The sequence below is a fragment of the Sorex fumeus genome, unplaced genomic scaffold (genome assembly GCF_029834395.1).
Source record: "Sorex fumeus unplaced genomic scaffold, SorFum_2.1 ptg000122l, whole genome shotgun sequence".
Classification (NCBI taxonomy): Eukaryota; Metazoa; Chordata; class Mammalia; order Eulipotyphla; family Soricidae; genus Sorex; species Sorex fumeus.
In genome coordinates, this window is record NW_026606179.1 from 18,628,584 (window position 1) to 18,642,670 (window position 14,087).

Below are 14,087 nucleotides of genomic sequence, written 5' to 3' on the forward strand. Positions count from 1 at the left end.
CAAGGATGTGGTTTTGGACATAGGTACAGGCCTCACATGTATGAGGTGCTAGGATCCATCCCTGGCACCACAAAAACACATCAGACAAAAATCCCTGGCCAGGGAGATGGATCAAAGGCTTGGAGTGCACGCTTTGCATGCCTGGGTTTGGTCCCTGACAAAGTGTTCTCCAGGGCATCACCAAGAACACCTGAGCACTGCCAGAGGTGAGAATGAAAAAGAATCATCACCAATCTGACTCAAAACCTCAAGGTCAAATCCGAGTTCCTTCCAGATCCCCTACTCCAAATCTAATCCATCCCGGTGGTCTCATGAGCAGGGGCATGGGGTCCAAGAACTGCACCCCTGCTTGCTGAGAAGGCGGGCCAGTGCCCCTCTCTCTGCCCCTGGCCCACCCTGCCCAGTCTTTATCTCTGGGCAGACCTGTGAGCAAAGGGGAAAAACTCTTGCACCACAAACACCCTTCAGCATAGGCACCCAATCAAAGGGCTGGAATCAGAGTCAGCCCTTGGATGGAGGAAGGAGCAGGGATGGAGAGGGGAGACAGGACTCCCTTCCATGGCAACACTGCCTCCCCACTCAACCCCTTCTCAATGGGACATGTGATGAGTCTTCAGAGAGGTGACAGACACCAGCAGGGACACTAGAAGCATGAGAGGGGGCAAGGGAGGAGTGCCAGAGCACGTACATATAAAGGCAGGACCCAAGAGAGAAGCGGAAGTGGGAATGTGGGAGAAGGGCACGCATTTGTGGAGAAGGGCGTGGGGGGCGTCATCTGCCTCTCCATGAGCGTGCATACAGACAGGATGGTAGCAGGAGGGCAGAAGAGAAGGGAAAAGTCAGCGAAGTGTTTTGTCGAGGCCCCAAGACAGGGCCACTGTACCTGGAGGAAACATGAGAACAGCTTGGGGTGCCGAGTGGACCGGGAGCGAGTGGGTGCGCTGGACAGAGCTGCGGCTCTGGCTGGGCATGCTGTTGCTGCCTCCGGGATTGGCAGACCACAGGTTCTGTAGGGGCAGGAGAAGTGAGTTAGGGGGCCCTGGAGAGCACTCAGGGGCTGAGTGCAAAGGGCCAGAGCACCCTATACTGCACGGTCCCCAGCATCCATTAGAGCAACTTGGGGGCACTGTGCCAGGAAGAGCCCCTAAGCACTACTGTATGTGACCCCCACAACAAACAACCAGAAGCACCACAGAATCAAAAGGTGAGTGTTCTACCATTGAGTTATATCCCACGCCCAAAGCCAACCAAATTCAAGAAGCAAGCAGAGGACAGAGGGGAGAGGCTGAGGTCCAGATGTGAACATGCAGACCAACTCCCAGCATGACTGTCCCAGCCCCATGTCCACCTGCCTCTCTACTTCTGGTCGGCTCACCTGTCGGCCCTGGCCCCCAAGGCTGGGGCTGGTGAGGGCATGTCGAGGGGAGATGCCCCCAATGCCTGAGGGGCTCAGAAGGCCTATCCTGCTGGGCGGGAGGGCCCGGGGAGGCATTGGGAACTGTCGCTGGGTCCGCCGGACTACCCCCATCCCCACAGAGCCAGCTATGGGAAGTGAGTTGGAGCCGAACGCCCAGCTGTAAGAGAACAGAAAGGGCACATCAGTTTTTGGGGTGGGGAGAAACTCCTTCCATCTCTGTCCTAACAGGCAATACAGAACAATCTGAGTGAGTTCCCTGTCTGCAGCGTCCCAGCTCAATCCATCTGCCCCCTAGATGGAGACAGAGTAGGGAACACAGAGGTTTCCCTTAGGGCTGTCAAAGCAATTCTGGAGTCTTTGCTGTCTGGGATAAGAAGGGAGTCCTCAGCCTACTGCATACCGTGGGATGGGAAGGCCCTGTAGCTGATTTTGACGTACTTAACCTCCTAGAAAGAACATCCCGATTTTCTTCTGGGAAAGTCTTCATGAGTGACTTTCTCACTGAGGACACCAGGGTTCCCAGCCCATGGAGCAGTCAGATCTCAAGCACGGTGTCCCCAGCAGGGCTGTGGTAGCCTACCCTTTCTGCTGCCGGTAGCTCTGCATCTCCAGCGCCGCCTTGCGCGGGAAGGTTCGGAGCAGCTTCAGCACCTGCTGTTTCCAGGACAGCAGCCGTTTCTTCTGGGTCTCCGTGAAAGCCTAGATTGGGGAGAGGTGGTAGCTATCAGATACTCAGCTCACGAAGGAGGTGAACTGGGCACAAGGGGCCTATAGCATGGTGGGGTGCAGACAGACATCAAACCGTAACCAATCAGCACCATGAGGTGGAAGCAAAGGGAAGCCCCTGGCACCAGACAAGGGGGTGCGGAACGGACATGTGTTTGCTGAGAGGGGAACTGTATGAAGGCCCCGAGGAGCAGCAGCAGCAATGCTCAGGGCCTCGCTGCTGTCAGCACAGTGGGAAGAGTCTGGAGGACAGGAAGGGGCTCTCGGGTCCAGAGTGGGGTAGTGGGGGGCCCATTTTCAGGGAGCTTGGAACTAAGCTCACCTCATGAGTCAGGCACTTTTCGATGAGCTGGAGGTAACTGGTGATGTTCTCCTCGTCTGGCCGGGACACCAGCAACTGGGTGCACACTGGGGGACACAGGAGATAGGAGATGAGTCCCTGCCAGACGTCTACATTCTGCAGGTATCCTGGCCTCAGTCCGAATGGCATAGGAGGAACTACCAGGCTGGCTGAGTCTGATGCTATGCCAGGCCCAGCATCTGGCACAGGGTGGACATGGTGCCTGGCTGAGAGAAGTGGAAAGCTGCCTACTGTGGACCCTTCCCATGGTGTCCTCTGTCACAACACCTTCTGCTGAGACTCCCAAGGCAGTAAGGCACCATCCAGCCTCACTATCAGACACTCTTACAGACCCTGTATGTCCCAGGGACTTCTAGAAGCCCTGTTCCCACCATCAGATCCTGCAACTCAGTTCTGATCCTTAAAGCCGAGGTGCACCTGGCTCCAGACATTCCTGTTCTGAGACTCACCTTTGCCCATCACCCGTGTAAACTGGCTGGGGATGTCCCCGTCAGCGACGGGAGCTGGGGCCGGCTCACTGCCATCTGTGGGAGCCGGAGCTGGTGGAGGGGGATAACTCTCTGCGGCTGGAGGGTCCTTGGCCTCAGTGCCCTTGTCTGCACTGGAGTGAGCCAGGGAAGGCTCAGCGCCCGGCAGCGGGGGCTCCCCCCGGCCCCCATCCTTGGCAGCAGGGCTGGCAGCAGCGGCCACAGTGGCCTGGAGCACACTGTAGGCCTTGATGGGGGTGATGATGATCTGCTGGAGCTCCTGCAGAGCGCTGCGCAGATTCCCGCCTTCCAGCACATCCTGTGGGAGGACAGGGCCAGGGTCACAGGCCAACCTCCCCAGGAGAAGGCCTGACAAATGGGGTGAGGTGAGGCTTCAGAACAGGCAGAGCCCTGGGGTCCAGCTCAAAGAAGGCAGATGACGGTACAGAATGTGTATATTTCGAGACACATGTATGTATATATGCACACAAAAATTCCTTCTTCCCTCTTCCAGGTGAGGTCTCAAAGGCATTCATGAGCCTGAGAAGACAGTGCAGTGGGCAGGGAAGGAACTTGCCTTGCAGGTGGCTGACCCAGGCTCAATCCCCAGAAACCTACAGTCCCTGGAGCCCCATCAGGAGTGACCCCTGAGTACAGAGCCAGGAGGAAGTCCTGAGCAGCTCCAGGTATGGTCCCAAAACAACAACAAATTAAGTGTTTTACTAGGACAGAACCAGAGACTCATCTCCAGACAGTGAGGGGACAAGAAAGATCAAGCATCAAGCACTGAACAAATGGAGGCAGGTAGGTGATCTAAGCAGGGAGAGAGGTGACGCACACAGAACATGCTGCTGTCCTAGCAAGGGCAGTCAGTAAGGAACCAGATGGGGTGAGAAGGAACTCAGTCCCAGAGAAGTCCTGAGATTGACCAAGACAGGCAGGGAGAGGAACTTCTGTGCCACAGGCAGCTAGCCCTGGGATGGAACCTGTTTTGGTCCCTGGGGCTGGGGAGGGCCATAAGGAGAGGCCAGCCCAGGATCGAGGAGTCATCGGGCACCAGAGGAGAAACCAGGGTCTCACCTTCTCCAGGGACTTGAGGACACTTTGTCTCTCACGCAACTTCTGGATGCTCAGGGCTATCTTGTGGCGGGCACCTTTGGTGACATTCTGAAGGGGAAGAAGGGACAAGCAGCTGAAAATAGGAGACTGAGGTACCTAGGGGCGCACCAACAAGGCCAACAAAACAGGCAGCTTGGGTTGCCAGGGCCATCTGCGCCAGCTCCCCCCAGGCTCCCTGGGCGTCACCTGAGACTCCAGGTGCTGCTCCGTCAGCGTCATCATCTCCTCATAGCTCATCTGGGAGAAGAGGGCTGCGTACTTATGTAAGCGGAGGCTTTTGAGCCACGTAGGGACATCTGCGGGGGAGAGGCATCTAGTCAGGGACGTGGGGACATGCAGGGGAGGGGATAGCCCAGGCGTCCCTCTGGGGGTGGGAAGCAGCTGCACATTCCCTTTGACCCTCAAGCCCTGCAGAAGCCTTCCTCTAGAGCAATTCCAGGCTGATTTAACCTACCACCTTTGCAGAAAGAGGTTGCTGTGTCCCCCAGAAACTTCCCTTCTGTAAGCAGACAAAGAAGTATCCCCCCACCCTCCAACTGCACCAAGACCTCCTCCTTCTACTCCCTGGGATCATTCCAGCGACTCCCAGAAGCACCGTAGAGGGTACCTTTCATGCCACTGCCATCCTCCTGGAAAGTGTTCCGGCTGGAGCCCTGCTCCTCCGTCTGCTCACTGCCAGAGGAGGCCACGCTGCTCTGGGGTGAGAGGGGTGCGTGGTCGGGCGTGGTGAAAGCAGCCCGGGCCCCAAGCTCCTCTGGACTTGGCCACTCGCCAGGGGCCTGGGGGCTTGTGGGGATAAGTGACATGGAGCGCTTCAGCGGGCTGGGGTGGATTTGGCAGGGGAGACCTGGCCAGAGGGGGAGAGAGGCAAGAGGTCAGGCGTGGGCCAATGATGATGTAAGATCAGGCATACCCCCACCCGCCCTCATTTGGTGTCCCAGAATCCAACAAGGTCAAAGAACCCTGAGATGCCAGGGGATGCGCCCACCAGATGTTTCTCATTCCCTACTCATCACCCCATCTCAAGCCTCTGGCTATGTCTCTGAACTTCTCCATTTCCTCTGTGGGGCCCTGGTTCTGGTGACCCCTTCCTCAGCCTCCTTCCATTCTTCCTCCTACAGTTACCCCACCTCACAAAAACCACACAGATCCCTCTAAAAATGGAGACGGACCCAGTCATCACCTGCTTAACCTACCTGTGGCTTCTCTTCATTTTGAGGGCAAACTTATAACTCTTGGTTGAGGATGTGGCTCTGTGGCCAAGTCTGCTTTACAGGCAGAGGAACTGGGCTTGGACCCCGACACTGCAAAATACCCTATCCCTAACCCTTCCCCGTACACCTTCAAGGCCCAGCAGGACCTGACCCTGTTCGTACTTCACCTCTCCTCTCTGACAAATGATCCTTCAGTTCAAGTCGTCACAGACTTTGTCAACGCCCGTCTCCCCAAATGGCTCACCTTAGCAGCCTGTTCTCATTTTGGTCCTTGCTTCCTTCTTCCTGATCTTAGCTAATGTTTCCTTCCTGTCTCATCTCAATCAAGTGTTGCCTCTTTTGAGGCCTTCCCAGAATCCTCCACCAGACACTGCTGCCCCTACCCCAATCCTGGCCACTCTATCTGATCAATGTTCTTGTTTTGTTTTGTGGCCTTCTGGGTCACAGCCAGCAGTGGCTTCTGGCTCTGCACTCAGGAATCACTCTTGGCAGTGCTTGGGGGACCCTATGGAGCGCTGGGACTGATTCTGGGTCTGTGTGCAAGGCAGAAGCCCTATCCAACATGCTTCTCTTCAGCACCCTGATATCGTCTTATCTTGCTCATGGCACCTATCACTACCTGACTCTCCAATCTCAGTCCCTGCTGACCTGATGCTTACTCCTGCAGCAGTAGACAGTACAGTACCACCTCAGGTCCCACACTGCTGTACCCTGAGCAATCACCGTGGGTCCATTCATACTCATTCAGTCAATGGACCAACTACATAAATTACCTCCTTACCTTCCCTGGCAACAGGCTGCAGATTCCTTCTCTAATGTGCCCAAATCAGGGTGGATCCCAGCCCTTTTCTCCAGGACGGCTGGCAGGCACCATTACACACTCCACTCCCAAGGGGTACAAATTACCCCACTTGATTTGGAACCATTCTTGGCGTACACAGGTGCCCACCAGTTCCCTGAACTTTCCATGTTCTATTCCCTGTCTGCTGGCTGCTTCAGCCTGCCTGCCTGTGCAGCATTCTCTCATGGCTCCTGCCTTACATTACCAGGATTCAATGCTGTTGCCCCCAGTTTGCTGCTCACTGACTCTCCCAGCCTGTTTTCTCCTGCACTGGACCCTGGGCAAGTCTTCACAGTCATTTCTGCCTGCCCTGGATCAGGTACAAGGCAAGAGACCCAGGAACCACCAGTTTCATTATGGTTTTTGGTACTCCCCAATTCTAATGGGGGCTGGAGCTGGGCATCTGTGTGTGTCTGAGCTTGACAAAGGGCACCCACAAACATCCCGAGTCAGAGAAGAGAAGGAACAAGGCTTTAAGTCTTCTTGGGTAGGTGAGAACATCAAGGTTCCAGGAGGGAATCCCTTTGCCCCAGTTCCCACAGGGAGCTGGGAGGAAGCCATAGCAGCTCCTAGCCTTGTCTCTGCTGGGAAGGACAGATTCCTGCCGTGCGCCACTGACCCCAACCTAGGCCAGACCCCAAGGAGCTTCACTTCATCTGCATGATCTATGCTCTTGGATGGGAGACATCTGCCAGGGAGGACCAACTTCCAACCTGCTGGTGGCATCTGGGGTCCTCAGGGACTTTTCCAAATCTCTGCATTACCAGAAAGCTCAATTGAGGCTTTAGGGAGTTGGGGGATCCTTAATAACAGTCTGTCTTGCCCCTTTTGAGCCAACAGGCAAAAGTGACTGACAAGGCAGGACATTATCTGGATTGGAGTGACGGGGCAGCTCCTGTGGAGCCCAGCGTGGCCCGGCACTGGGGTGGAGGCAACAACAGCCTGAGAACTTAAAAACAGGAATGCTGGCAGTGATCCGGGATTTCACACTCTCCAAGAAACCCTGGTCTGTCCTTGGCAGCACCCCAAACCCACCCTGCTTGCCTTTATAGGCCAATCCTTTCTCCCCACTCAAAACTATTTTAATGGTTTCCTGTTTCCTGCAACTGCTTGAAACTGAAAGGCGTCATTCTACAGTTCAAAGCCCCTCGACCGCCAAATGTGATCCTGAGACACTGCGATCTGAGAGTCAAGGCGGCTCCAAGTCAAACTGGGGCTCTGTTGCCCATTCACTGTATGATCCTGGGTGAGTTGTTCATCTACCACCCTCTCCGTTTCATGGGAAACACAAGCAGCTGTGACTGTTACTACTCATTTAGACCCTTGTACTTTTTTTTTTTGTCATACCCTGCAGTGCTCAGGGATTACTCTCAGGTGATGCTCAAAGGACCATTTCGGAGGCCGGGGATCGAACTGTGGTCAGCCACGTGCAAAGCAAGTGCCCTACCAGCTGTATTCTCCTGCCCCATCAAATGCCCTTCTGCAGCTCCCTGCCTTTACATATATACTTTATCGTCTGCCGAAGTCCAGTTCCTTTCTTGCTTCTGGTTCAAAGCCCCATATGACATATTTGTGATCGGGGACTGAAGCCAGAGCTCTCACATTCAAAGCAAGCACTCCAGCACCTAAGTCATCTTCCTGGCCCCAGATCAGTCCTTCAGGAGCTGCTGCTGCCTTTATAGGGAGCACTGAAGGTGTGGAGAGGGAAGAAACATCTGGGTGAACTATACTGCTAACTCCTATCCCTTGCAGAGGTCTTTACAGAGCACCTGCAGGAGGGTCACTTTTAGATGGTTACAAGTAGGAGCTGGGGACCCCGATATCACTGGATTTCAGTTCTGACAACTCCATTTAGGCAAGCGGCAATTTTGTAACTCCATCAACAATTTAGAGGTATAAAGTTCTCAGAACAGTTCTCAGCAGAGACTGGAATCTCAATGTATTTTAATAGAACTGCCATTAATAAATCTATCCTCCAAACTGGAAGCCGGAAAGTGTGGTGCTTTAAGACTTAAAGATATGAGGGGCTGGAGCATAGCACAGTGGGTAGGGCCTTGCACGTGGCTGACACGGGTTCAATTCCCAGCATCCCTATTGTCCCCTGAGCAACGCCAGGAGTAATTCCTGAGTGCAGAGCCAGGATAAGCCCTGTGTATCGCCAGGTGTGACCCAGAAAGAAAAAAAAAAAAAGAAAAAAAGATATGAGCTTGCAGGGTCAGGGAGAAAGTTCACAGGGCTCAATTACATGCCTGGCAGGCACTAGACCTTAGGTTCCATTCCAGAATCACATGGTCTGTAGGTTCCTCCAGCATCGCTGAGGAGGCTCCTCCGCCCAGCCCAAGTCCCTAAACAGAGGATCTCAATTGCTGTTGCCATAGTTCTTGCAATGCCCACAGCCTCTGCCTCTCTATTCTGATCCTTGCCAGTGCCAAGATGGAGGAGGTGACCAGGACAGCTATAGTACTTGGGGAAGAAACAGCTGCCCAGGACAGCTGATGCATATATACACAGTGCCAAGGCAGGCATCACAAATCCAGGACCACCCTTACCCACCCACATAAGATGCTGTTTCACCACCACCCGGAGGTTCTATCCTGGAAAACTCTTTCCTTGAGTCAGGGCATTCCACTGTAGCCAGTCCTGGGAGAGCCACTTTTTATCCAGTTCATTTCAGCCAACATTCAAGAAGTCATAAGAAAGGCTGGGAGGCAGAACAGTGGTAGAAAGCACTTTCTTCCCATGCACGTGTGCAGCCCTGAGTTCAAATCTGCACACAGAAAACAATAGGTACCAGAATACCAGCTCTTCTAGAGCATCACAGCCTCCAACGTGCTTACAAGAAAGCCCTTTTGAAACCAATTATTTGACAGGATGGTTTAGTGATCAGAGCGTCAGAATGCTGAGGTCGGCACCCTACTCAGTTCTTCCCTTGTTCCATGTGACCAGAAGGTATGACCTTGCTTTTTTAGGTATCTTCATCTGTGGCAGGAGCCCAAGAAGCATGACAACAATTAGGAGGAGGATTAACTGAAACCATGCCTGAAAAGTGCTTACAGTAGAGTCCTCAGTATGGTCAACACTGAATAATGTCAGTGACTATTACTAAGCTCTTGCAGCGGGTATTAGGCCTTCTAGGCTCAGTCAGATTTCTCAGAAGTCCATAAGCTGAGGCCAGACATAAAACTTCAGAAAAGGGAGGGGGAGGTGGTTTAAAGGACTGGAGCGTCAAGCTTGATCCCTAAGTGTTTGTTCCACCCCAAACCACTGGGATAACTCTGGAGGCCCATAGCACTTTGAATCTAATTTCTAACCCAAAAATATGAAGTTTTTTTTTGTTTTGGGGGGGGTACACACCCAGTGGTGTTCATGGTTTACTTCTGGCTCTGTGCTCAGGGAACCATATGGAATGCTGGGGACTGAACCCATGTCAGACATGTGCATAGCAAGTGCCTTACCTGCTATACTATCTTTTCAATCCTTTCACTTTTATTTTAAATGCAACAAAAAAACTTGTTGACTTTGGGATCTACCAATTATGCCTGTTAAGTGAAGGCTCTCTGCATGCCAGATCATCCCCTCAATGTGCCCCCAGAAGCTGGGGCCCATAATGCCCTGCCTGGACCTTTCCCCAGAAGCATAGCCTCCTTGTACCCACCCTCTCACCTGCATTGGCGTTGCTCCCAATACTGTTGATGGCTGGCGGCACCGAGCTAGGTGGGTGAAAGGGCACATGTCCATTTTCCCGGGGTGGCTTGTCCTGCCAGCCTGGCCCAGCCTCCCCAGGGCCCAGCTCTGCAGGACCCCCCCACTCGTCAGAGCCCTGGCGTGAGTGGTAGGTGGGCTCGGGCCGGGAGCGGAATCCACTAGCCAGTCGCTCTTCAAGGTGGCTCAGCCAGAGGGCAAGTGCATTGCGGTCCTCCAGCGTGGTGGCTGGGTGGATGAGGGCATAGGAGAGCAGCTGGCGGCTCTCCTCAATGAAGGCATTGCTCTCGATGGAGTAAGCCAGCACCTTCTGCAGCAACCTCATGTACTCCGACTTGGCTTCCGTGTTGCCTGGCTGAAGGAGGGGCAGGTGGGACAATAGGAGAGACACCACTTTCTCTTTGGACTCCTGTTGCCACTGGCTGACGATGGCTGTGGAGAGGATAACAGAAAATGTTAGGGGCCAGGCTGGGACCTCCTGGCAGCCAAAAACTGCCTACAGTCTGCTCCCTCAGCCTCCCTTTCTCCTCTTATAAACTGCTGACCTTGCCCTCCACACAAAGGTGAGCAAACATACCTTGCTTTGGGTCCTTCTTCCTGGTTCTATCCTCTTCCTCTCCCCCCCCCCCCCCTTTTTGGGACACCCAGCAATGCTCAGGGGATACTCCTGGCTCTGCACTCAAGGAATTACTCCTGCTGGTGCTCAGGGAACTATATGGGGTGCTGGGGATCAAACCTGGGTTGGCCTCGTGCAAGGCAAATGCCCTACCTCTTAAATTATTACTCGGGACCCTATCCTCCCCCTCCTCTCAAACCCAAACCTGCGGTGACTTCCCCTCAACCCAGCTTGTTGATCTGCAACCTGAGCTCTTCCTGTTGTCCCCATCCCTCATTATCTGGCTTCAAAGCCTCACTATCCCTTTTCTTCCAAGATTCTGAACTAACCAGCCTCCTTCCTGATTTGGAGAAAAACAGTGAAATATAGCAGTTAGTAAAACAGTCTCTGGGGCCTGGGGGTGGCTCAAAAGCAAAAAGCACTGCCTTGTATGAATGAGGTCTCAAATTTGATCTGGCGATTGCCGTGACGTACCTAGGACCCCTGTAGCCAACTAGAGTGTGTAGTCTTGGAGGCTGGAGCAATAGCACAGTGGGTAGAGCATTTGCCTTGCACATGGTTAACACGGGTTCAATTCCCAGCATCCCATATGGTCCCCTGAGCACTGTGAGAAGTAACCCCTGTGCATCACTGGGTATGACCCAAAAAGCAAAAAAGCAAAAAAGCAAAAAAAAAAAAGAAAAAAGTATAGTCTTTAGCATGTATGTATGTGAGCCCTGATGTGGGAGTTAAGTCGGGGAGGTAGTGCAAAGGCCTGGAGTGCACATTTTGCACTGGGGAAGCCAAAGTTAGTTCCCCAACACCACATGGTCCCCCAAGTGCCTGCCTCTGTTTGTGGCCTCAAAACAAAACTTAACAAGAACGTAATTAAGAATCTGGGTCTGCAAGCCCAAGTGTGACCCACAGCCGTCCCTGTGAGCATGCTTGTGAGCCCAGAGATCTCTGGAGAGGACCACAACCCAAATGTGTGTGAGCACAATGAACCGAATGTAACTACAGCCAGGGCGCATGTGAACACTGCCACTAAGGGTGGCTGAACCCTTGTGCTTGCAACAGCAACAAAGGGGAGAAGAGGCTGGGGTCCAAGAACCAGATGGTCTAGATCTCCCTCAAATTTATTTTGGGGGGATTGTGTTTGAGCCACACATGGCAGCGCTCAAAGAATATTCCTGCCAGTGCTGGGGGATCATATGGTGTTGGAGATCAAACTGGGCCTGGCCACATACAAGGCCAGTACATTAATCTCTACTCTCTCAGCTGCCTGGACCCACCCCCCCCCCAAGCTTTTTGGCTGGACCTTGGGCAATCAATCACCTTGAACCTGCTCAACTACTGAGCCACATCCCCAACTACTGCTATTAATTTTTGCTTTTTTGTATCACAGCCTACAGTGCTCAGGGTTTACTACTGGCTCGGTGCACAAGGATAAGGCTCAGGGGACCATATTGTCCAGGGGATCAAAGCCAGGTTTCTTGCATTCAAGGAAACTGCCTTAGCCGCTACACTAACTCTCTGCCTCCATCCTCCCTATTGCTATTTTTTGTTTGTTTGTTTTTTGTGTCACACCCGGGTGTTGCACAGGGGTTACTCCTGGCTCATGCACTCAGGAATTACTCCTGGTGGTGCTCAGGGGATCATATGGGATGCTGTGTTGGCCACGTGCAAGGCAAAACGCCCTATCCGCTGTGCTATCGCTCTAGCCCCGTTGCTAATTTTAAACCGGTCTGGTTCTCAATTCTTTCCTCCAATCTGTCCCAGTCACCCAAATGGATTTTTCTTTCCATAGAAAACCAGTATGGCATATCCTGACGAGGACTTTCAACCGCAACCAGTAAAACATAGTAGATGTAGGTTCCATAACTCCGAGACCAATGTCACTTTGATTTCTAGTGCATTCCCTACCTCCCATGCCCCAGGTAAAGATTCAGCTTAGGAAACCCCCATCTTCTCTGGGCCTCTAACTTTCAACAATCTGGCTGAGAGCCAAGGCTATAAACGGCAATGACCTCTTTTCTCCTATCTAAATCCTGCCTTTAGGAATGCCTGAACCCATTCCCCTTTGGGGACAGGTCAGTCCATGATGGGTGAGGTGATGGTAACTCTTTCCCACCCCATGGTCTGCAGACCTGGTTTCCTTTCAACAACCTCAAGAAATGAGGTCCCAAGAGTAAGGTTTCAGGTTGGCCACATAAAGGTAGCCTTGAAAAAGAGCAGGCAAAGGTCTAATTGTACTCCTTGAAAAGCTTGTTACAGTGTATGATGGGGAAAACCTGACAGGGATCAAGGGCTGAGGCCAAACCTGCCTTTACTGTTGGCTAGTTAAGCTCATGCCTGAGTCACAGCAGTGACCTGTAGACACCCACAGTGTCTTGCATGCTCACTGAGAGGAAGCTGTGTTATCTTTAAGACACTCTTGCATGCAAGAGTTAGTATAAGAGCTTAGGCAGTATCCTTGCATGCAAGAAACCTGGCTTTGATCCCCTGAACCCAATATAGTCCCCTGAGCCCTATTCTCGAGCAGAGCCAGGAGTAAACCCTGAGCACTGCAGGCTATGAAACAAAAAAGCAAAAATTAATAGCAGTAGTCTGGGGATGTGGCTCAGTAGTAGAGCAGGTTCAAGGTGATTGCCCAACACATTGTTCTCCAGGAGGAGCTGCTGCGGGACTGGTGTGGTCCTGATGGGGGAGAAAGGAGCTAGTCCTGAGCAGACAGAGCGAGTACCCCACACAGGTGGGTGTGAAAAATCACACAGCTACCTCTCACTCAGCATGTGATTCTGAGCAATTGAGACTGTATCACTCAGCTCCACTTGTACTATCTGTGAAGTGGGGCTCAGAAATCCTTCTATCTAGTGTGGCCATTATGAATTAAGAGGGACCAGAGGTCCAAATCAGTTCTCAGTAAACATAAGTTGCTATTTCTAGCACTAAGGTTATTATGTCTTACGGCAACTCCTTCCTTTCAAATACCAGAGATTCTAAAGGCATAAGCCAACACCCCACCCAGAAAACAGAGAGCCTGGGAAGGGGGATATGTTGAAGGAGAGTCTCAGAATTTCAGGCATGAAGGTTTCAAGTGAACCCCAATCTGGTCCCTCTGTATCTGATGGTGTCAACCCAATCTCTTTGGGACTAAAGATTCCAAGGTCCTCTGGTCAACCTCCAGTCACATGAGCTGTGCATGAAACCCTTCTGCACACATTTTCTCATCACCTGTTTGGAAATTTTTGCTCAACATAAACATCTACTTCTGCAAGTTTGGTGGCTCTAAGATATAGACTGCATCCAACTTACAACTCTTGCTCACAGAGCCCACATACACTTGGCCCAGGGTCTCCCAGAAAAACTGTTTTAGGGGTCCGCAACTTGTGGGCCAGCAGTAGGGAGTCTGCCTTCCATGAGTGAGCCCTGGATTCCAACACGGCATGTGCACACACATGCATAGTGAAAAAGAAAAACAAAATACTATTTAAGTATTCAGCAATGTATCCACTTACTCAGTTACCTGAAATTTATGACCTGCCCACAGTACTGGCCAAAACGAACACTACTGTACATTGACAGTAATGGTACTGGTCATACTAGCTGGGTTACCATTTCCTGAGCATTTGCCATGTGCCAGCA

The 14,087-nt window shown here is 52.4% G+C and overlaps 1 protein-coding gene across 1 annotated transcript in view; it reads right to left on the reverse strand.

Annotated features, from left to right (window-relative positions):
* The window catches only part of SAMD4B (sterile alpha motif domain containing 4B), a 42,336-nt gene that overhangs the window by 2,499 nt on the left and 25,750 nt on the right, over nucleotides 1-14,087 (reverse strand). Inside the window, exons 3-11 of the mRNA XM_056137191.1 lie at nucleotides 9,809-10,279; nucleotides 4,698-4,937; nucleotides 4,277-4,386; nucleotides 4,052-4,138; nucleotides 2,954-3,290; nucleotides 2,466-2,551; nucleotides 1,998-2,116; nucleotides 1,376-1,574; nucleotides 884-1,007 (exon numbers count right to left, since the gene is read on the reverse strand). Of these exons, the coding sequence (XP_055993166.1) occupies nucleotides 884-1,007; nucleotides 1,376-1,574; nucleotides 1,998-2,116; nucleotides 2,466-2,551; nucleotides 2,954-3,290; nucleotides 4,052-4,138; nucleotides 4,277-4,386; nucleotides 4,698-4,937; nucleotides 9,809-10,279 (1,773 nt within the window). The remainder of the gene's footprint in view (nucleotides 1-883; nucleotides 1,008-1,375; nucleotides 1,575-1,997; nucleotides 2,117-2,465; nucleotides 2,552-2,953; nucleotides 3,291-4,051; nucleotides 4,139-4,276; nucleotides 4,387-4,697; nucleotides 4,938-9,808; nucleotides 10,280-14,087) is intronic.